At 40.8% G+C, this 21,638-nt stretch overlaps 1 protein-coding gene and 1 long non-coding RNA gene across 3 annotated transcripts in view; both read right to left on the bottom strand.

The window, feature by feature from the left end:
* Positions 1–216: 216 nt before the first annotated feature.
* LOC138198522 (uncharacterized) lies at positions 217–1,213 on the bottom strand. Its single transcript, XR_011178279.1, has 3 exons — positions 1,004–1,213; positions 861–918; positions 217–279 (listed from the first exon to the last, which is right to left on the bottom strand). It is a non-coding gene; the product is annotated as an uncharacterized lncRNA (long non-coding RNA).
* Positions 1,214–1,501: 288 nt separating this feature from the next.
* gabrb3 (gamma-aminobutyric acid type A receptor subunit beta3) overlaps positions 1,502–21,638 on the bottom strand; it is a 29,543-nt gene continuing 9,406 nt past the window's right edge. Inside the window, exons 4-10 of one of the 2 annotated variants that reach the window (XM_069150825.1) lie at positions 17,479–17,699; positions 16,244–16,326; positions 15,481–15,618; positions 13,254–13,406; positions 7,550–7,794; positions 6,667–6,747; positions 1,502–4,437 (exon numbers count right to left, since the gene is read on the bottom strand). In XM_069150825.1, the coding sequence (XP_069006926.1) occupies positions 4,090–4,437; positions 6,667–6,747; positions 7,550–7,794; positions 13,254–13,406; positions 15,481–15,618; positions 16,244–16,326; positions 17,479–17,699 (1,269 nt within the window). In that variant the 3' untranslated portion in view covers positions 1,502–4,089. The remainder of the gene's footprint in view (positions 4,438–6,666; positions 6,748–7,549; positions 7,795–13,253; positions 13,407–15,480; positions 15,619–16,243; positions 16,327–17,478; positions 17,700–21,638) is intronic. The other variant, XM_069150826.1, reaches the window with a different exon arrangement.

Genomic DNA, 21,638 nt, shown 5'->3' with positions numbered 1-21,638 from the left:
GCTGAGAACAGTTCCAGTGGTTTGATTAATCTCATCTGTCACCAGAACAGAGTCGTTTAATCAGAGTGCAGGGGAGCACAGGCTGCACAATCCTCACTTCCTGGGAATGTAAGGGAGAAAATGTTGAGCCCAAAAATCTTCTGTTGGCGTGTCACATCATCATAATGTACAGCGCACAGCCAAACACACGCCTGCTCTTCATTGATCTCAAGCGCTCCACGATCAGTCAGCTGTAATTTGTGGATTGAGTTATCGCCGTGTCCCACAGCAGAATTCATCCTGCAGTACACCAATCACAACACCGATACGAGCGAGGGAAAAAGGGAACAAACAGGCGCAGTGACAGAAAAGAGATTAGTATGACTAATGTTGGTGGAAATATAATAAAGCAGAGAAAGGACGGGGAGGGTACGTGAAGAATGCAGATGACTAATGAATGATTAGGGGCATGCTTACAGTACTGCGGGTTATGAAAATGATACCGGCGATGCTCATTCGAGAGGTGCAGTGCTATGACCTCACTGGTGTTGATACTCATGCAGTACAATAGAAATCATATCTGTGTTGTGGTTATTTTTATGTCTGTTTCAGTCCTGTTTCGAGCTGACGAGGTCCTGCGAGAAAATTTGCCTCGCAAAGCTTATAACATCGGGAGCTGCAGAACATCATTTACGCTTTGGCCTTAATTCACTGGAACAGGAACTAAAACATACACGCAGTGTTGGGAAGGTTATGTTTAAAATATATTCGGTTGCAGACGGCTAGTTACCCTGTCGAAAATGTTATAAGTATTGAAACGATTTCAATTACTTCGTTAAAGTAATACAGCTTATCATTACTATGAATGCTTATTTGCCAACCTGCAAAACTTCCAAGAACACCGTCCACCGATAAAGACCGTGAGAATCAGCTGAAATCCTGCAGGAGAAATCCAGTAAGTTGGCTTTGAGTTAGGACTTTTGCTTATGCAGGCTAAATAGATTGGGTTGAATGACGGACTCACCCTTTAAGCGTCGGTCATCCGTGGTCAAGACATACGCTCGCGTATCGAAACCACGACAGTGAAGTCACATTAAAGTCATTTTGAAGAAAAAAATGTAAAGTACAGAGCTGAGACCTTCGTTATGTGTCGTTTTGGCGTGGTCGTTGACACCGTCGGGCTCCGTCGGGCGGCTGCACGGGTGTTGCTGAGCTGCGTGGACTTCTGACAGGTGGTGTCACTCCTACGCGCTGCAAGTCGCTCAACCAAGCAGTGCAGATGGTGCGTTGCGAGCTGTGTCTGTCAGCAGTTGTTGTTTTGGAGACATATTACACTGCTCTGCCCCCCCCCCCTCCCCCCCCCACCCCACCCCACCCGTCACACACTCACACACACACACACACACACACACACACACACACACACACACACACACACACACACGCCAGTTTCTTCTTCTCTCGGGCAACTTTCACATGTTCTGCCTTTAGGGAAAAGAATTGAAATCATCCCGGGTTGTGATATCGTTGTTTTATATTTACAATCACAAATAGGAAATTAGAATGTGTAAAGACTAACAAAAAGAAAACAGCGAGGCCAGAAATCACTGAGCAAAACACTGTTGACAACGTAGCCGTGTAATTAACGTGAGCTGAGAGAGAGTGTGCAGCGGCTGTATGTACATCACATCCCGGGGAGGGCCGAGAAATCTGAGCACGAAGAGCTGCGACAACTCGGTCCCCCGTACAACATGCAGTCTGACGGAAAACAGGAAGTCGCCGTATGGATTTTGTCGTAATGAATAGGTGTTTAACAAAATGAATGAAATATCGGGACGGCTGCACTTAAGTCGTAATGACTAAAACAGTGTCAGATATTGTTTAAGTTTACTATCCACCTCTTTCAAGGCAAACTTTTTGATTTGTCATTGCAGTGAAAGCACAGGTGCATTACTGACGGTTCACTTCATTTCCAGCTAACATAAAAAAAAAAAAAAATACCTGTTTTCCTACGGTGACAAAGTCAAAATGTCTGCTGTGAAAAATGTGTGTAAACACCGGTGAATCTGTGTCCTACTGTCATGTCAAACATAAGCTGCTGATTTGTTGTTGGGTAAATGATACTGACAAGCAATTAGCAAATGGGTAAATGTAAATGTTACAGAGATAGTCTCATAGTTTGGAAAATACTTGCTTCCTTCTACCTTGTTGTCTCGAGTGAAATGACAAGATTGATACCACTTTCATATTTAGTTCGAGCTGGCGGATGGTTAGTCTAGCTCAGCATAAAGACAGGGAATAGCGAGCCCGGCTCTGTCCAAATCATACACCGTATAGAAAAATGGATGGAGTCTCCCCGTTAGTCCCTTACAGTGCAGTACCACTGAGGGCCACTAGTGACGAGTCCATCATGAAATACTAAATCAATACATTTTTCCCACAAGTCATTATGGTGTCAGTCGTTAAATTCCCTCCTTCTGATCCGTTTTCTGGTGGTTCTTCTGAAAATACTTCTGTACCTAATTATATAACAGGACTCAAAGAGAGATGTGTTCGGGGGCGTGTCTGATTTGATTGACAGGCCTCGGGTGCTGTTGAATTGCCGGTATATGTGGACGGGCGGAGTGTTCGCAGACTGATCCACCCCTCACTCCTCACCAGCGCCGCCCTTTTGTCCAAATATGGTCATTTCTGCCTCCCAAAAATTCCAAGGTGCCGATGGCCAAAATGCCAGACTTAAGGTTTCAAAATGTCAGTTCATAAACTCGGGGATTAATAAAGTAACTACCTAACCTAACCTAACCTAACCTAAACCGACGGGTGACGTCACGGTGGGTCGCTACTTGGTCCAATTGAAAAGATAATCCACCTACAAGCTCCTCTGAAGCTCACCTACACGTAGCATCGTGTTTGTTTAATTTGATCAAATGTATGATCAAATGGGGGGGGGGGGGGGCTTTCCATATCATCGAGCTGCTGCGGAAACTATTTGCATATTCATAGATCTGCACTTATTGAATGAAGGCAAAGTTGCAGAGTTACATCTAAGCCATGTTAAGGCATCGGGGGAAAAAACTGCTCGATAAATTTTGATGAACAGAGATGAGATTTTAGGGGTTTAATGAATGAGGAAGTTTAAACTAAGATAAAATATGCGAAACGGCTGCCGGCTTCAGACGGATATTTAGCATACAGAATGAAAAGTGGTATCAATCTTTGCGCAAAGAAAAGGAATGAGAAACTTTTCCTTCAGTAACAGCAATGAATGAGAGAATGGTGATTTTAAAGAATGCTGGTATGGACTCCATCATCGGTTAAAAAAGAAAACTGGGCTTTGAAATCAGAGTAACTTTTTGACATCTTTCCACAGTGTTTTAGCCCGGCTTCATCACAGGAACAAGGTCACAGCACTTCAGGAGGTGAACAGCCGGTGGCATCAACTTCAAGGCAAATTAAAGGTGCAGTTTGAGATTTGGGGAAATGTGCTCAACTGTTTCTCCGTGTTCCTAGTTACGTTACGTTACGTTACGTTACGTTACGTTACGTTACGTTACGTTACGTTACGCTACGCTAACCAGCTGCTGGCTGTAGCAGACATGAGCCGCATTGGTCCTTTTACTCCTGGCAAGAAAGAGAAGAAGCACATCTATCCAAAGTATCAGAACTACTCCTTTCATTTCCAGATCATAAAGTCGGACTATGTGTATGCGAGCGTATTTGTTCATGTGCAGAAATAGCTATGAATGTTTGTCATTTGCAGTAAGCTGTGATAGTGTGACAACATTAGAAACTGAATTAACGGGGACAGTTTTAATAACGGATATAAAGCAGTGCAAATAATCTTTTGGCGATACGACACTGCAACACGTGTGTGCTTCAGCCCATGAGATCCAGTGTTCAGAGGGGTCGGAGAAGTGAGGAAGTGACTGCACATGCCAGTCTCTGTGAAATATACCTCCTGTAGATAAATCCTGTGCACCGTCTGAGCGACAGTTCTCTCCAAGTCTGCACTTGCAATGATAAAAAAAAATGTTCAGGATTTCACCGTGTCAGGTCTGTCACATAAAAAAAAGAGACAGAGAAGGGTTTAAAAAAACGAAACACAGTGCATTAATTGACGTAATAAAGCCAGTAGATGAGGTTGAAGAGGGAGAAGACGAAGGGGAATATAATCCGTGACCATCTGTCGATGGTGTTCACGTCAGTGAGGTCGGGGATTTTGATTTTGAGCTGCGACGACCGTCTCTGCAGACGGGTTTTCTTCACATGCGCGGCCCTGTCCAGACTCTGGCGGCTCAACTCGCGCGTCCCGCTGAGCTTCCTGCACTGGACCCCCGAGTTGTCGAACACCATGGAGGAGGAGTTGTGGGTCTCGCTCACGGTGGTTGCGATCTCGTTCCCTCCCACCTCGTTGTGGATCTCCAAGGTTGTCAGCAAAATGTTCCCCTGGGAGTCGACCTGGGAACAACAGACAGCAGCGGTGTTAAAAATGGGCTGCGAGCTGAGGCTCCGGTGACTAATGACACATGTGCAGCACGCGTCAGGGCCCCGGGAGCCGGGCCCTTCCAGCAGGCTGACAGATTACAGCCCGGGAAACAGAGAGCGGCTTTCAGAAGCAGGTTTTTCTGTCCCAAAGTTAAATCACTCCTCACAAATCAGATCAAGGTTGGACGGGATGGCTCTAATACGAATGTCATAACAACTATTGCTTCCCACACAAAAACATATAAATCTTTCCAACCTGTGCGGCAAAAATAGAGGCACAAGATGAACACGGGGATACAGGAGGGTGGTTACACGGCATGAGAGGAAGTGACAAGGTGAGTATTTATTTTCTTACTCTGTCAGTTTTGGTGCAAACTCATGACACACACCGGTGTCACTCTACGGTGGAACAATGAAATATGGACACCGTGCGATCCACCTCAGACCTGACATAAATACAAAAACGTCCTGAAGCTTGTGTCCTTCGACCGATAATTTGTAGGGTCGACACAACATTGGAAACAAAACCGATAAAGTATATTTCATCCCGAAAAATTCCTGGAGGAAGTTATACACGTATATTTAAAAAAAATAATCAACATTAAGCTGTAAAGAGACGTAAATTAAAATTTTGGAAACTTATGAATTGTTATTTTTGTATCACTGACAGCTACTAAGTTGCTCAATTGTACATTTTGTACATACATATGGAACGGAGAACAAAGTAGTGGGGGTGGATCAATAAATGAAATTCATGCTTCAGTATGTACTGTACCGTTTGATATGTTTTCAATAGAGCAGAGAAAACAAAGAAAATACATAATTCTAAAAGTACATATTCAACAGTATATTATTGGCCAAAAGTTTCACTCTCACAGGTCCTAATAATTCTGGCATATTGTAAAAAAATACAAATAAATCATGTTTAATTATCAATTAGAAAAGTCTAACATATTCATAATTCAATTAAACCAACCAATTTCCCAAACTATTCTTGTGTGCGCTCCACCTGGTGGTCGGTCAGTTCATCCGGACGGAGCGAGTCAACGCAGAGCACAAGAGAATTAAAGCTGCACAGCGTGAGCCCGGCTTTCAAGGCTAACCCTGCTAGCACGCTACAGCTCGTAGACAACAACTGGTGCTCTGCTGAGTTGTTCTGGGTGGAACTCGTGATTGAGAGTTTTTAGTACGTTGACGTAAACAGACCTGTGACACTGATTGTTTGGATTACAGGGAGTACTGAGATTATTCTTTCACCGAAACGAACCAGAAGAATCCACCTACACTGTTACCCTAGAAACTCGTGGACATGCAACATTTTGTTGCCCAGTTAAACAGCCTCGTATCTTGTGACGGCGATCTGAAACAGTTTGAAAGCGTAAGAAAGCACAAGCCTGGCTTTGCCCGACCGTCGCTCACAACTTAAGGTTTTACTGTGATTATAGTCTGGAGACTATTAAGGTTTGCTCAGCCGCTCTGAAGGGTGGACCAATCAGCTGCCAGAGCTGGTGGCGAAGTGCAATGACGTTGAAGTAGTTTGAACAACGGCGGGGGAGGTGGAGTGTCGTCACACAACATATATATGAATTTCAAAATATATGCTGATTGGTTAAAGGCTGCTCGAATAGTTTTAAAATGAACCTGATGTCTACAATCATTGAGATGCTTTGACTTAAAACAATCCTCAATAGTCACACCCATATATTCCCTGCATGAATATATGGGTGTGGTAATACCACCCCCCAACCAAAACTAAAAATCTCCTTAATCCTACATGAATCACACTTCCCACTGACCATACAAATTATGTATAATTTCCAAGGGAAGATTCATCAGAAAACGCAGACAATGTAACTGCCAAATACTTCTGTATCAAAATTAATATATATTCATGTAATTATGATTTAAATTTGTATTCCTTTGTTTAAAAACATTTTTGTGGATCGCCTAATAAGTTCCATGTTGGGTAGAGGTTTTTTTTGCATTAGCTGTATAAGACAAACACATACGGATAATAAAAAGGCAAAACACAACAGAGGGAAAGGCTTTGAGTGTTAAGAGGAAGATACTCATACACAATGAGAGAAATGGCTGATGGAGATGCTGAGACAAAGCAGAGGTTCCTTTGTTAAATGAGGAGGTAAAACTTTGCACTGCAGCGGCAAAGTTTCAGCGGTGGTTTCAGACGTGACAGACACTCACCCGTCGTGAGGGACGACGCCCTTGTACCTGATTGGACTGTTTAAGAGACGAAGAGTTGCAATTGCCTCCTTCCAGAAAGGACTAGCCAGGAGAAAGACAAACACAAAGCCTTTTGATGGTAGAGTCAGAAACTCCTTCTCTGTGGACCAATTAACTTCGTGAACCAGTCTGCCTTTTGTTTGCATGTTTGAAAATACACCATTATTGTGTGATATACTGAACAAGTCACAATGTACTCCAACCATGATCCTACTTGTTGCAGTTTCCACTGTCACTCAGCAGTAAGATAACATAGTGAAGTGACACTGGAGCTCCAAACTTTCAGATAGTGACCCTAGTTGTTGATTTTCTTAATATGGAAACGATTGACACATTTTAGGACTGAGGTAGTTCTGCTGCTCAGTGGTTAATCGAGAACCTGGTTTACAACACCGATGAGCCAAAACATCACGACCTCTCACAGATGAAAGAAAATGAGCTTGTAACAGATTCAAATCCATTATTATTTGTTGTAAATTTCATATGACTTTGCTTTAAATTTAGGAATGCTATTATCACTGCAATGATATTTTAAACAGGGAAATTAAAATTGACTCCATTGACTAATTTACGACACGAACCAAGAGTGAAAAACGGAAATAAATCATTTCAGGTTCATATTTGTCTTCCAAGAACACATTTGCTACAAGTACTGATATCATTGCATATATATGTACTATGGTCATGGAGACTTTCTTCTCAATGATGAAACGCCCACTGGGGTCACCAAAGTTGAACATTTTCAGATAATATCCCAAATATTTAGTCCTAGAAAACAGATTTGCTGAACGGCAGTTAGTTCAAAACTTATGGCACCTCTTGGGTGTTTGGAAGTGATTCTCACCTTGGGCCTCTCAATTTTGTTGCGATCATTATTTGCCTTCTGTGCCTTCTCAGCCAGTTTCTTCTGCATCTGAGGACCTCGTCCAAAGAAGATGTAGTTGACAAAGGCGTATTCCAGCAGAGCCAGGAAGACAAACACAAAGCAGCCCATCAGGTACATGTCTATAGCTTTGACGTAGGGGATCTTGGGTAGAGTCTCTCTCAGATGGGTGTTGATGGTTGTCATGGTCAGCACAGTGGTGATCCCTGGAAGAAAAAGCACAATTTCCTCAGCATAATGGGACAATGTCTAAGTAGGAGCATTTTCATCAGCTGCGGGTCAATTTTCATCTTACTTGAATGATGAATCCTGGTGAGCTTTAGGTTTCATTGCTTGGATAAGCAGAAAATACCCCACCACATGGTTTACAGCTAATGTTGCACACAGGTGAACAGACACAGCAAATACACAATAAACAGCTGTGTACTCATTCTCTCAATATTATGCCCCATTGACAATAATGTGCCCGTGTTGTTTTCGTGTCTCCTGGATGTCTCACCAACCTGGACGCTGTGTCTATTTCTGTCGATTCAGACTTACATAATTAAAACAAAAATCTTGCACTGTACAGCGTTTGTGGGGGAGTTGAGCGCGCCGTGGGTACATGGCATTGATTTCTGCATAACAAAGGGACAAGCAAGAATCTAAACTCTCTTCGAAGCTCAGAGGAGATGGTTACTTAACAAACTCCTCAACATCCTGTGCAGTAGTGTTTACAGAGTTTACAGTCCCTGTGATGACAATACTGACAAGTAGACGGTCAGATTAAGTTGTTAAAACATTAAGTGCTAAAAACACTAATGGCGACTTTCCTGTACATGAACGAACTACACAACGTTGGTTTAAAAATCCTGTCCTTGTTCAACACGGCACTAACTTTGGTGTTTAATTAAAATGCACTCTGGTTGACATGAGACATCCATGTTTGTTTGCTTTTGCCACCACGTACTGTTGAGCACCAAAACGGAGATCATAATTCCAATTTGCAAGTCGACGTTTGTGCAATTCATGAAGGTTAAAAAGGCGGAACAACTCTGGTATTACATGAATGTAGCATAAACCCTTCCTCTGAACAGTGAGTGTGCAGTTATGTCTTTGAAAGCAAAGACGTGTGCGCCTGTCGAGCTTTGGATTTTTCCAAATGTTGTAAAAGATGTGCATCGGGCTGCAGCAAGAGCGATACTCCACCTGAAAAGAGTTTGATTGGCGGTATCTTTTTTGATCTAGTCCAAATCAATCACATAAGAACAAAAGTATACAAAATTGTGTATTCATCTGCCATTGTTAGTTTGTGCGGCCAACTAACTTACTACTTAAAGTTAGTACTGACCATTATTTCAAATCTCAAGGAACAAATCATAACTCAGTTTGTGGTGTTATGTAAAAAAAAGTTGCAAACATAGGATGCTAATAAAAGCTGACGTTAACTGCTTTGCCTTGCTCTTAATTTTAATTACCCATGACAATGTTACATTTAACACAGTGGTTGGTCCTCATCTTAAAAGCTGGCTGTGGTTATGTTATAAACTGTCTGTGGTTGTTTTTTTTCTTGTCATGTTTTGTGTTATTATAGTAATACTTGGACTAAGTGGCCAGACCACAATACGATAATATAACTGGTCCTTTATTACCATGTCTTTTATATTGACTACTATTTGCTGACCTACGACACACAGCTTTTATTTCAGTCGTTTAGTACAATACCCTGTTCTGCATGTAGCCATCAAGTGCATAGAGGTAGGCTGGAAACATAAAAAGGTAAACAAACTCAGTAAGAAATAATTAGCTTCATTAGCTCGCTAGCTGCAGCTGATCAAATTTACCAGTGACAGGTTGTCATCCAAAGTCATCAATTGAAAATGAGTAGCTTGCTTTTGTTCACTTCTTCGATAGCTTTAAAAAAATGATTAGCAATTTTAATGGTAAATTTGACTCCATGGCTTATTGAACAGTTACCATAGCGACTCAATCTGTAGGCCATGCACCTGAAGAGAGATTATATGGAATAACAGGAGGATTTCTTAACGCCCATCTTCAGACGTCATTTTCACTGCTCACTCAAGAAGCCTGATAGTTAAATTTAGTTTTGCTCAGGATGTTCACACCACCGTAATGGCAGAGAGAATGGAAAGCTGTAGTGAATCATCACACAGACAGTGATTGAATTTGGACAGCGCAGTAAGTGTAAATGCTTTCTAACTTGCATTGATCTCACGGTGTCTCAGACAGCAGTCTTCTCAACAAGGAGGCGTCCGAGCAGATGAACCAGAGGAGTGTGTTTCCTGAAGAGGTATGACCCTGCAAAGAAGCTTCCAAATCTGGCTGCCCACGAGGCTACACCCAGCTTCTCACACAACGGAGATTTAATGATTGCTGGAATAATGTGCTCTTTCTAAGCACAGGGAGTACTTTAGAGTGCACCGAGGCTGAATGAATACTTCCATTAAGGCAAATATTCTTGCAGAGATCGATGCAGTTAGGGGAGGTCTGATGTTTTCCGGTGGTGAACAGAGTCTTGTTTTAGTTTTAGTCCCAGAGACCAGTGGAGAGTCTCGGATCCAGTTGAGCCTCAAACAGGCTGAAGGAAACATACAACTTAGATTATATGTTGGTTTTGAATCTGAATGTTACTAAAATATGGGAGAAACCCACCAGAACTTTGCATGCTCAATGTCTCACCAGGGCTAATTCACTATGCTAGTGTAAGATGAGATTTATTTTTCACAACTTTTGAAATGAGGACATTTCATTTGAAGAGAGGGAAGAATGTAAAGTGAGATTTATTTTTGTTGGGATTTATTTTGTGATTGTTCTGTGTTTTTGATTTGGAAACTATTTAATGCACCTTGACAATCATATTTTGATTTGCATTGGGCGGAGTGATATGTGGTAAGGTGATGAGGCCATGGTTTGGGAAGTAGTTCAGTTTTTTGTGGTTGTTAAAGAGGAAGTTATATAAAGGTCATGGTCTGATTTAATACTGAAAAGTCCGTAATGACTAACATTTAGCGAATGAGCTTTCCCTAACCAAAGTGTTTTTGTTGCCTAAATCTAACCACAGACAGGAGTCTGGATGCAAACCCGAGTCCAGACGGTTCTTTGTAACTGCAATACAGTTTGTAAATTGGGTGCGTCTTTAAAAAACAACAACCTTTGCCTGTGAACATAATCTAGTCAGTGATGATGTTGCCACCGAAACAAAAAGGGGAAAACAATTTAGTTGTCCAGAAATCCATGTTTCAAGGAGACAGGGTTTTCTAAATTACAAATCCAGTAGAAAGTGAGAAACATTAGGGCCCTCTGATGAATGCAAGTCCAATATTTACTATCCTTTCATCTTTGTTTTGGTCTCCAACTTCTGAGGGAAGTATGCAGCTCTTTTAATGCGAAATGTTTATTAAATGCTTTCTAAACGCTGGACTATATTTATCAGGTAGCCGCTCAGTTTGTCTTCCCTTTAATACTGAACAGGTAAAATACAGTTGTTAATGAGAAAAAACAACTTCCTGCTGCAACTAGAAAAGATGCTTATGAGGGCCACGAGAGTGCATCAGACCAGTTAGGTTAAAGATGTGGTTTAAAGATGCTCAAATTTATGTTAGAGCCGAGGGCAACTGAAGAGTTGAACGAAAACGACATGGTTTCATCACTATGAGTGACCCCTTTAACATTAGCCCTACTTATCTGAATCATTGTTAATACAAGAGCATTGACTGGTGCAGCTTTAACCATGTACAGTTCTAAAGCTTAAAGTAAATCTGTGCTGAACTTGAGTCAAATAATTTAAAGATGAAAAGATAAACTTCATCTTTATACTGTTATTAATTCATTGATGTTCAGATGTCCATGAATGACTTTGAGCTTATGTCCTTTTCTGTCCAGCAACATACAACCTGTCACCCTCTCAGGTCAGCACGGTAAATTTCATGAGCTAGAAACGATTTCACAGCAAACGTTCCATCAACTGTACAGCAGCTCGGGGTGGGGTGTGTGTGTGTGTGTGTGTGTGTGTGTGTGGGGGGGGGGGGGGGGGGGGGGGGGGGGGGACAAAACAGTCACAGTTTCACAGTCATCCACTCAGAACATCCTCATTACATCCTACATGCATGCCACCACTTCTTCCCTGTTTTTTAATCTGTCCACTGCGTCAGTAAGATGGCGTACAACCTCCTTCAAATTGCTCGTTTAAGTGTTTACAAAGGAGACCAAATTTGCAAATTGCATTCTGAGGAGAAAAAGTGTGAAGGAAAACAAATGAGCCTCCTCTGGAGAAACAAAACAACTCACATAAAACATATTTGTCGATGCTGATATGAAGGTAATCTTTTAGTAGGTGGTGTATGTTTCCTTGTAATAACTTTCTCTTGACACGTCGTGTATTACTTTTCCTGTGAAATCTGCACTGTGTCCTAAAACGTCCTCCAGCAGCATTTGACTTGTTTTAATTCCATGTACCTGATCTGATGACAAGAAAAACACAATGCTAATGAGAGCAGATTTAGGCCATCCCGACTTACACGTGTTTGAATGACACATTAGTCAACATGTAGTTCCAACCAAGAAATCTGATTGGTCAACTGTAAATTTGGAAATCATCATGACATCACACCCTGCTCATCACTCGAAATATCACTCCGCCTTCTCAGTAGGAATATACGGTATAATTGGAATTGAATTTCATATAATATGCAATATAATGTAATTAGTACTTGTTATAGGTCCATTAAATGTGATCCATTTGGAAAAATCGGGTCTTTTTTGGTTAATTTTTGTCGCTCCGAGGACCCGTACCGTAACACCACGGACAGTCGCGCGCTTCAAATCGTAGCGGTGGCTAGCTTGACCGGGTTTTAACACCTGACACGGTGCTAATATCTTAACGATAAAGGAGTCCATTCATCTTTATTAGCAAACATCTGAGCTACAACAAGACTGAGCTAGCTAAGCAGTTTTGTGTTTCTGTGTGTGGTATTAATTCAGTTTGAGAAACCATCTCTAGAAAGCAGTAAAACAGACGTGAAACCGTCTCTGTTGCTAGGTCGTTACTAAGGGTCGGCCTACTTCCTGGAGTAGTAAACAAGTATCGCCATGGAAACGAAGATTGCAAAAAGTTTTATATTTTGAGTGAATTTCCCCACAATGTGAACATATTTAGATTGCATATTTCATGTAGTTGGTTACTTGTTATAGAATCGCAATATTACGCAGGAGGATGTGCTTTAACTCATTAACTGGTACGGACCGCATCACTGTCGTGCCAATTAACGACATTAAAGCACACCCTCTTGTATAATTTTGCTTAATTATGATCAAATGTGAGGCATTATTGTAGAGAATGATGTAAAGAACAGTATAAGAGTATCCGTGATGACATTACATACTGTACACAGCTTGAAATGAACCCCATCTGACCTTATAAAAGCATGTAAAAATGAACTGTAGCAGGGTCAAGCCACATTTACCACCAATCCAAAATTCATTCTCCATTTAAGTGCAGAGTCTGCACTTGGATGACACTATGGTTTAAAGGCTTCCTGTCAGGCTTCGGGACAGAGATGGCCGCTGTTCACAAGCATGCAGGCCCAATCTATAAAACCCAAAAGACATCTGCCTGCAGATTAAACTACAGACCTGAGGTCAACTCACTCCACGGGACACACCATACCTAATGCAACTCTGGCAGCTGAGGCATCATAATTTATCCAGAATGACACCCAGGATAGGATGGTGATGAGGATGGAGGGCATGTACGTCTGCAGGATGAAGTAGCCGATGTTTCGCTTCAGCTTGAAGCTCAGCGACAGCCGAGGGTAGGCACCTGAAGGACGAGACAGTGAACACGAATCAGACCTCTTTTATTCAGAGGTACCGTGGCGATGTCGACCACTTTGTTTTGGTTCCTATGGTGATGGCCTCATGAACTGATTTCATCACCATGGAAACAAGCAAGCAACGTTGAAGTTGCAAACCATCTGATGGAACTTTGTTTTTAGAATATGAACACCGTTCAGAGCAAAATATAAAGCGGCCATTTAAAATTAGGGGATAAGGAATAATTTGACATTTGGCTTTCTTGCCAAAAGCTCGACGAGGAAATTGATGTCTGTACAGTGAATATGAGGCTGCAGCTAGAAGCTAGTTATCTTAGCACAAAGACTGAAAGCAGGGGGAAACAGCTAGCATTGCACTGCCAGTTCTACACTTTGGTTTTGAACCTATTTAAAAAATGAAAAATAATGACTTAATTAGTGAGTATTAGAAATACTGGTATAGCCAGGCTAACTGCTCACAGTCTCATCGAATAATGAACCTAAAGTTAAACTATCCATGCTGCAAGCTGTAGCTTCATATTTATCATACGAATATGAACGTGGTCGCAGTCCTCTCAGCTAACTCCCAGCAAGGCAACATTAAACAAAAAGCATTTTTAGCATTTGCTAAATGAATGATGACAGAAAATGTCACTTATCCTTCCTTGCTATTGCCAAAGTGACGCTCAGATGCCGGCCTTGAGATTTATGGGAGTTTTATTGTATTGAGATTATTAGGTGTGCATTGAGAGGAGTGGCTCCATCCATTTCTATGTGTGTAATCTATCACTAAGTGTCTCTATATGTCTATCTCTAAGTGTCTCTATATGTCTATCTCTAAGTGTCTCTATATGTCTATCTCTAAGTGTCTCTATATGTCTATCTCTAAGTGTGCACTGACAATTGCGAATGTGTAAAAGTGTCAGAAAATGTGTTCACAAATATGTAAATCTGCACTGAGATTAAAGTCAAAAGTATCTTTAAATGTGCAAAAGTTCTTGTACAAGTGCACACAGATATTCATATGTATACTGATATTTGCATATGTGTATGTGCATTTCAAATGTGTACACCACGATGTAAATGTACACATTCACTATGTAAATGTGTACTGAGGAATATAAGTGTGGGCACAAATCATTAAATGTATGCTAAGAATAGTAAATATGTACGTAGATCTGTAAATGTATACTGAGATTTGTAAATGCATTAAGTGCCTGTAAATGAGTACACAACATTCTGATTGTGTACTGACATTTGTAAATGTGTACAAGAATCCATAAATGTGTACTACGAATCATGAATGTGTGAAAATAAAAACTACTGAGAAGATGTTAAATGCATTTATAGATTCTCTGCAGAGTTTCTTGTATTAGGATTTCATACTGACCATAATGAGCACTAATAGTGTGTGTTAATCCCTCAGAGATGTCTGGACAGTATCCATCCTTTCAATCAATAAATTTAACTGTGGGAATAATCACTGTTTTGGTGCCTCTGAATTATTGTATTATAAGTGAACAACTCATGCTGCCTGCCACTCTGTGGCATCGCAGCTGAAGGCCCTTCTGCATCATCCTCATTTTTCAGACCCGGAAGCCACGTCCACTTTGATATACAGTCCATGTGTACCAAACATTTGAATAAAAATCTCCTGACCTTCTGCATGTTATTTCTGGTCACTGTTGACTCATTCTGACCCAACCATGTAAACACAGTCCTGTATTGACACAGTACATTGAACAGCTCTTATTTCATTTACGCTACAGTAAAAAAAAAAAAAAAAAAAAAAAAAAAAAAAAAAAAAAAAAAGTTTTTTCAAGTCTATTTTTTTGTTTCTTCAATCTATAATGATTGTCTGTGGGGCTCTGGGTGCTTGGAGATAAGTGGAAGAACTAAACAGTGCGGTTCCTGAACACATCCTTCAAATCAATGATAAATAATAAGATGTTTTTAACTCTGATATATGCTTATTTAGCCATGACTATATAGATGGATAAATGGAGTTATGTGCTCCATAAATTGTTATTCCATAGATTTAACGAGAAACATAACACCATCACTGTAACGTCCTATACACACCTGTGGAAAAGACCACATTCCTGGAGACCAGTTTGTAGTCCACTATGGAGAACTGAGGGAGCTCAATGCGTGTCACCCCAGTCACAGCAGTGTCGCCTCCTTTCCAGTAAAACTCTATGTCATCTGTTGTGTAACCATCTGCAAGAAAACAAGCCACAAAATGCAATTCTTATGAGCGGAAAAGCCCTGAGAGGTGCTGCTGGCTCATTTTGTTGGGTGGCTAAAATTAATCTTGTATTTTTATTTGCTTAAGTGAAATCTGGAGGCTTATAGCTACAACTGATTTACAGTAAGTCCTATGAATCACACAGAGCCGGCTGTCTTTAAGTGCTGATTGCGTGAGATGTAAATCTTCACCGGGTTATGTGTCACTGCAGGCAGACATACTTACATGCATGGGATCCATAGCTGTTAATAGTTTTATGGCAGCGCAGATAGCCAAACACGTCATCAAGACTGATGAAGCTGGACTAATCATTACCGTGCTCTACCATGGAAATCACTGTCTGCTTAAAGCCCTTCTGTGCGGACCGAGTCATTTGAACTGGAGAGGGTGCAGCGAGCAATCTTGCTGAGATACGACAGGTTAATAAATCCTGAGCAATTCAGCAGTCTGTGCAGTTTCTGTCTCCACCAGAGGAGAGAACTTTTTTTTTTTATTTTTTATGAGAATCATGGTGCTGTTCATATTTCTAAGTGATGAAAAACTAGAGCTGTCTGCTGTATTTCTTTACTAAGCACAAGATGTGCGGCTTAAACTTACAACTCTCAATTTCCAGAGTGCAGTTCTGTTCGTCCAGCGGGTATCGCCTCAGATCCATCATGCAGGCTGCTGTCGTCGTGATTCTGAGTCACAAGAGAGCCAAAACAGAGGTGACCTCATTTTAAATTCAGCCCAGGTGTTCCAGTAAGAAGTGGTTAGGACAGATGTGGTTCATTTATGAAAGATGCAAATGTAAATGACATCCATTATTATTTGTTTGAAAGTAAAACTCCATTCCAATTATCCTCAGACATCCTCCACACTCCTCAGAGCTGCAAATTTATATCCAGAATCCAATTTCGAGGTGCAGTCCAAACAAACATATAATGCAAGTTTTGAGATATGAGTTGCTGTAGTAGCATTAAAATATGTTGAACTGCTGCTTAAATGGCTTCAACAAAGCAAATAAAGCTTTTTGCCACTTCATGTATCTTGGAGAGCTACGTGACAGCATAAAAGCCAAGACTTTAATGAAACCAATAAGCAACGGAGATGGATTGCTTGCTAATTACTGAAAGCATTACTGGAGCTGCTGAGATTGGAGCTGGTGAGAGATGCTGAAAATCTCTAAATACATTTGTTTCCCCAGAATGCATACGTCATCCCAAATGGATCAGGCAGAGGAAAAGCAAAACTGATTTCCTATCTGGCTAATGGATGTGAATTATACAGAACTGAATGTGTAGAAAGTTTAATAAAAGTGTATCATATCTGAATTTTTGTGGGATAAATGACTGAAAAGGCAAGTCAAAACAGGCCTTTATCTTCGGCCATTATTTTTTGTGCACAACGTCCTAATGGAATGTGAATTAATAGTGATTATGTCAGTCACATACAATCAATTTGTATATATATAAAAAAAAAAAATTCAGAATGGTAGAATCCAGCACATACAAAACAAGTCCAGTTGCTAATAAAGACTGGGTAAAACACACAATGAGAGGGGTGAAGTTACTTTTTTTTTCCTGCACTCTTGATTGATGTTAATCAACAAAACTCAACACTTCCTGGTGTTTTTTCACATTAAAAGTCCTTTCCGTTCCTTCAGAGAAGCCTACATGATCTTGAATGCGGAAACTGTCGGGGCAGTATTAGCTTAACAAGTTTCACAGGCTTATTTCAAGACGGGAGTTAAACATTATAAAGTTTATATTACCTGTGGGAGAAAGACTGTAAGCCTTCCACTAAAGAGAAGTCTTGTTAAATGTTCAGTTGATGGTCACAGACTTTCTAACCTGAGGCCGTAGAGGACGGTTCCATCCGGGTGGAGTCGAATCATCCGGTTCTTCACGGTGACCCCATGCACAAAGGACTTCTTGTCATTGAGGAAGTAGGTGTCTGGGACCCAGAGCTGGTCGGCTACTCTGTTGTCCAGTGTCAGGTTGAGAGGGATTCCTGCATAGGCCAACCTCTTATCTCTCCAGTACTGCTGGAAGTACATCGTCAAAGTGTAGTCCTGTGGGAAGTAAAAGAACACAGTCGTGTTATACTTCAGAGAGGTGCAGGGTTATGGTGTAAATATTGTCATTCTTTTATCAGATATTTGCAATTTCTACAGGCCAGTGTATCCAACGCCATCCAGACTGAAGCCAGACTTTATTACATCAAGTTCAGCACTTAATGTCTGCAGCCCCCGAGATCCAGATGGATCTTTTTTGTTACAAAGGTGATATTTATAGAAATGTCAGTCTGCACTGGGTCACCATTTTTCAAGCCTAAACAAGAAACCCTCCACAAGACTGGTATTACTGCAGGCACAGCATCAACGCTGTTTCAGCTTAGTTTTGACCTTCTTTTTTTTTTTTTTTTTAAATAGAAAGATATCACTACATATTACCAGCCATACATCCGATGGCATCAATAATTTATCATGCGTTCACTCGCAGCTACCTCCACAAGTTGATCCATCAAACACAAAAGCTTTCCCAGGCCTTTAATGGAGCTCTTTACCAGCTCACTTGGCTTTATTCTGCTGACTAATGTTCTCTTAAATAAATAAGCAGGAAATAAACAAAAACCTGGCCGTGCTGAAAATGCCAATCCTCTGGTGCGATGGCATATGCATAATAAAGTGTTCAGAAATGCCTAGATTTGAAAATCAATACTGGTATTTCCTTTGTCAACACTAAACTAATTATTGCCTGGAGTTGGTCTGTGTGGTTTCCACATTAGAAACTGCTGACTTGATTTTGACAAAGTAAAGAATTGCATTATTTTTTTGTTGATTCTCTGATTTGCTGTGTACACATCACACTGGAGCGAAGGTGCTTCTGCACCACACCCGATTGACAAACTGTAAGCTTGTTTTCTGTTTGGAATGAATTACACTATGAGATTTGACAGTATAATATGATATTGATCCCTATGAATAATTCAGTGTGTGTATATAATCAGAATACATATATATATATTTTCTTACCCTTTCTGAAAAGGTTGCGTCTGGTTACTGAGACTGTGTGGGCTTTTATTTGTTCGTTTGGACGTACAGGAGACATTTTTAACTTGTTGGACGAGAAAGAGGCTCTATAGTGAATTTACTGTGTTTTCTAGAAAATCGAGAGCTTGAGACTTGGCTGTTAAATATTTGTGCCTCTTTAGAGATGCCCTCACACTCCCAATTCTCTTTCACCCCCTGCAAACTGAAGATACCCTCATTACTTTCCCTCCCACCAGCAGCAGAGGTGTGCGGTGGGTGAATCAGCTTTACACAACAACTCTCATACTACAGTGATGGAGCCCATCTATCAACACACTCCCTCCATGTCTGGACAGCTATTTTAGTCTGTTTGAGATCTTCAGATCCCACTTCAGCTGCTGTCCTTGACAACCAAACTACACCACATCACCCTCACTGTACACACCGTACTGCACACCCTCCTGCTCCCAGTACCATGTGTAACCTGCAGCGTCCCTCAGGGATCTAAATTGGGGACTCTGTTTATTCTCCAGAGGCCTTTCAGTGTGTGTACAGGGCAATGGTCACACTGGAGGGCAGAATTGCACATTCTTGTCCAATAAAAGCTATTGGCTGTTCAGAAAGTATCTCAAGTCTCGGTTTAATTTCACCATTATTGTACAAGCTTGTAGGCATTCTGTGGTGCAGAAATTTGAAAGATTATTACAATTTCACGTGTTTATGCATTAAAAAAAAAAAAAATCAAAATCAAAGTCTACAGATGTACCACCGGCTCTGTAAGGCACAGCACTGCTTTGCACTGAATACAACTTTACACCTTAGTTTAGGATAATAGTGTGTTAATTAGCACAAAACACAAAGTGCAGAGGAGGCTGATGGGAATTACTGTTGCAAAGTGAGTGTGTACTTGATGGTGTAGCTTGATAAAATGTCAGAGCAATTAATCCCACTGTGAACCTGAATGCTTGAATAAAATTCCATGGCAGTCTATCCAACAGTTGCTGAGACATTTCATTTCTAACCGTGAAAAACGTCAGGAGATCCAAAAAGTCACTCGGATTGTCGTCTGGGGAACATGAGTGTCAAAATTTCCAGGTATTCCCTCTAATACTTGTTGAGATATTTTAGCCTGGACCCAAGTGGTGGGTCGACCAATCAACTGACAGTCGAAAGCCTTGTTTCCAACACAGAAACTTTTGTTTGGGGACCAAGAACCTTTTGGGGAAGTCAGTCCCTCGTCCTGTATTTCTGCCACAGGATCGAGGATACTTTGTTTTTCTTCGTTGTATTTTGACGCAACAACATGAGCTACGGAAGAAATCTTGTAACAGATGGACAGATGAAACATATTTTCTCCAGGTTGAAATTCATAAGCGGGGCGCAAATCGGACTTGCCGTTCTACCTGCCCCCTGAATTTGGGGCAGAGATCCATAATGTAAGTCCTAACAGAAACAGGCAGCATTTTAGTGAAGTGTCGGGGCACCATGGAGCTACAGAGCAGCCTTGCTGCTCCTTGGTGTATATCCGGGGAACAGCAGCCTTAAGAAGATTTTTTCCTCATTTGAAACTTTGATTTTCACTTTACAAATTCCAAAGAAATTTTACACAAACCTTCCACGGTATTTAAAGATCATGTTTGTCAGAGAACCACTTGAGCTTACTTTGGAAATCATGTGATATGGAAATATCTTTTGCCATCTTTTCCTGCTAACATCTTAGTGAGTGTAAAATTAGATTTGAACTTTCAGACTATCCCTAATGCACTGATATCATTATAATTCATATTTGAATCTCAAAACTCGTTTGAATATGATAGCTGAGTGAAATGGTTGAAATCAATATAGTAAAATGGAAAAATCCCATTAAATAATCAAATTGCTGTAAAAAGAAATGGACTGTGTTGCACCATTAAGCATGGCATCAGACAAAAATGATGAGATAAAGAACTTCAATATTTCATTTTTTTAAGTTCAATTTATGTCAAGAAATTGACCACTCATGGAAAATGGTTATACAACTATATTTAGGGGTTAAAAAGTTCCGCAACATGGCTTCTGTTGAGAGAATAGCCCACAATAATAAATGAACATGAATATTAATCTAAGGTAAATCAGCAATACTAAATTATAGCATTTGAGGAGGATGGAGTTACAGCAGTAAATGGTTTGTAAATGTATCATGGATTAAATGTCTGGTCAGGATGGCCAAGCTGTACAGCAGCATGAATATGATTGGTTGTGACTCGCCAGCCGATAAGAGCTCAGCTGGTGAATGAGCGAGCGATTGTGCAGCATGAATGAAAAAGCTAATGCTATTCAGCTAATGCAAGTGCATAATATATATATATATATATATATATGTATATAAAACAAAAAAAACTAACATGCATCTGCTAACAAAAGTTTTCAATGATTCTTCTATGGAGGATTTCTAAATGTTGGTAAGCATCACACTGGGAAGCAGCTGAGGATAAAACCCACGTATTAAATGCCTGTAGATGCTTCTTACTCTGCTTTGGGTTTAGGCACACTAAAGGACGCTGTTGTTTGTTGTCAGATGTGTAGACCACAAGAGACAGAAAGAGTTTTGTCTCCAGCACCAGTGAGTAAATGAGGCCTGGTGGGAGGACGAGACTGTCGTGTCATCTTCGGCTCGAAGAGTTCACCGTCTCATACTCAGACATGCTTACTGTGTGCCAGTCAAACATCGTCTACGTCAACTTAACACCGAGATATCTGCTGGGGATACAGGAATAGCTCTGCGAGATGCCTGCCCCATGTGAGAGGGGGGCTTTTCATCACTCTGTAAGACAGTTAAGTATTCCCAGTAGGATTCAAAAGTGCACTAGATGTGTTTTACAAACCATGCGTTTAAGAAATTTCGGTCTCTGCATCCTCCCACACAGCATTTAAAGCATTTCAATCCTTACACTGTCCTAAAAACTGGCTCCTCACAAGTACTATTACTACTGTTATGAG

Source organism: Embiotoca jacksoni, unplaced genomic scaffold (genome assembly GCF_022577435.1).
Source record: "Embiotoca jacksoni isolate LCO1_2020_lvr unplaced genomic scaffold, fEmbJac1.0.p SCAF_16, whole genome shotgun sequence".
NCBI classification, from domain to species: Eukaryota; Metazoa; Chordata; class Actinopteri; family Embiotocidae; genus Embiotoca; species Embiotoca jacksoni.
The sequence above is the reverse complement of the archived record's forward strand: the minus strand, read 5'-3'. Positions and strand labels throughout refer to the sequence as shown.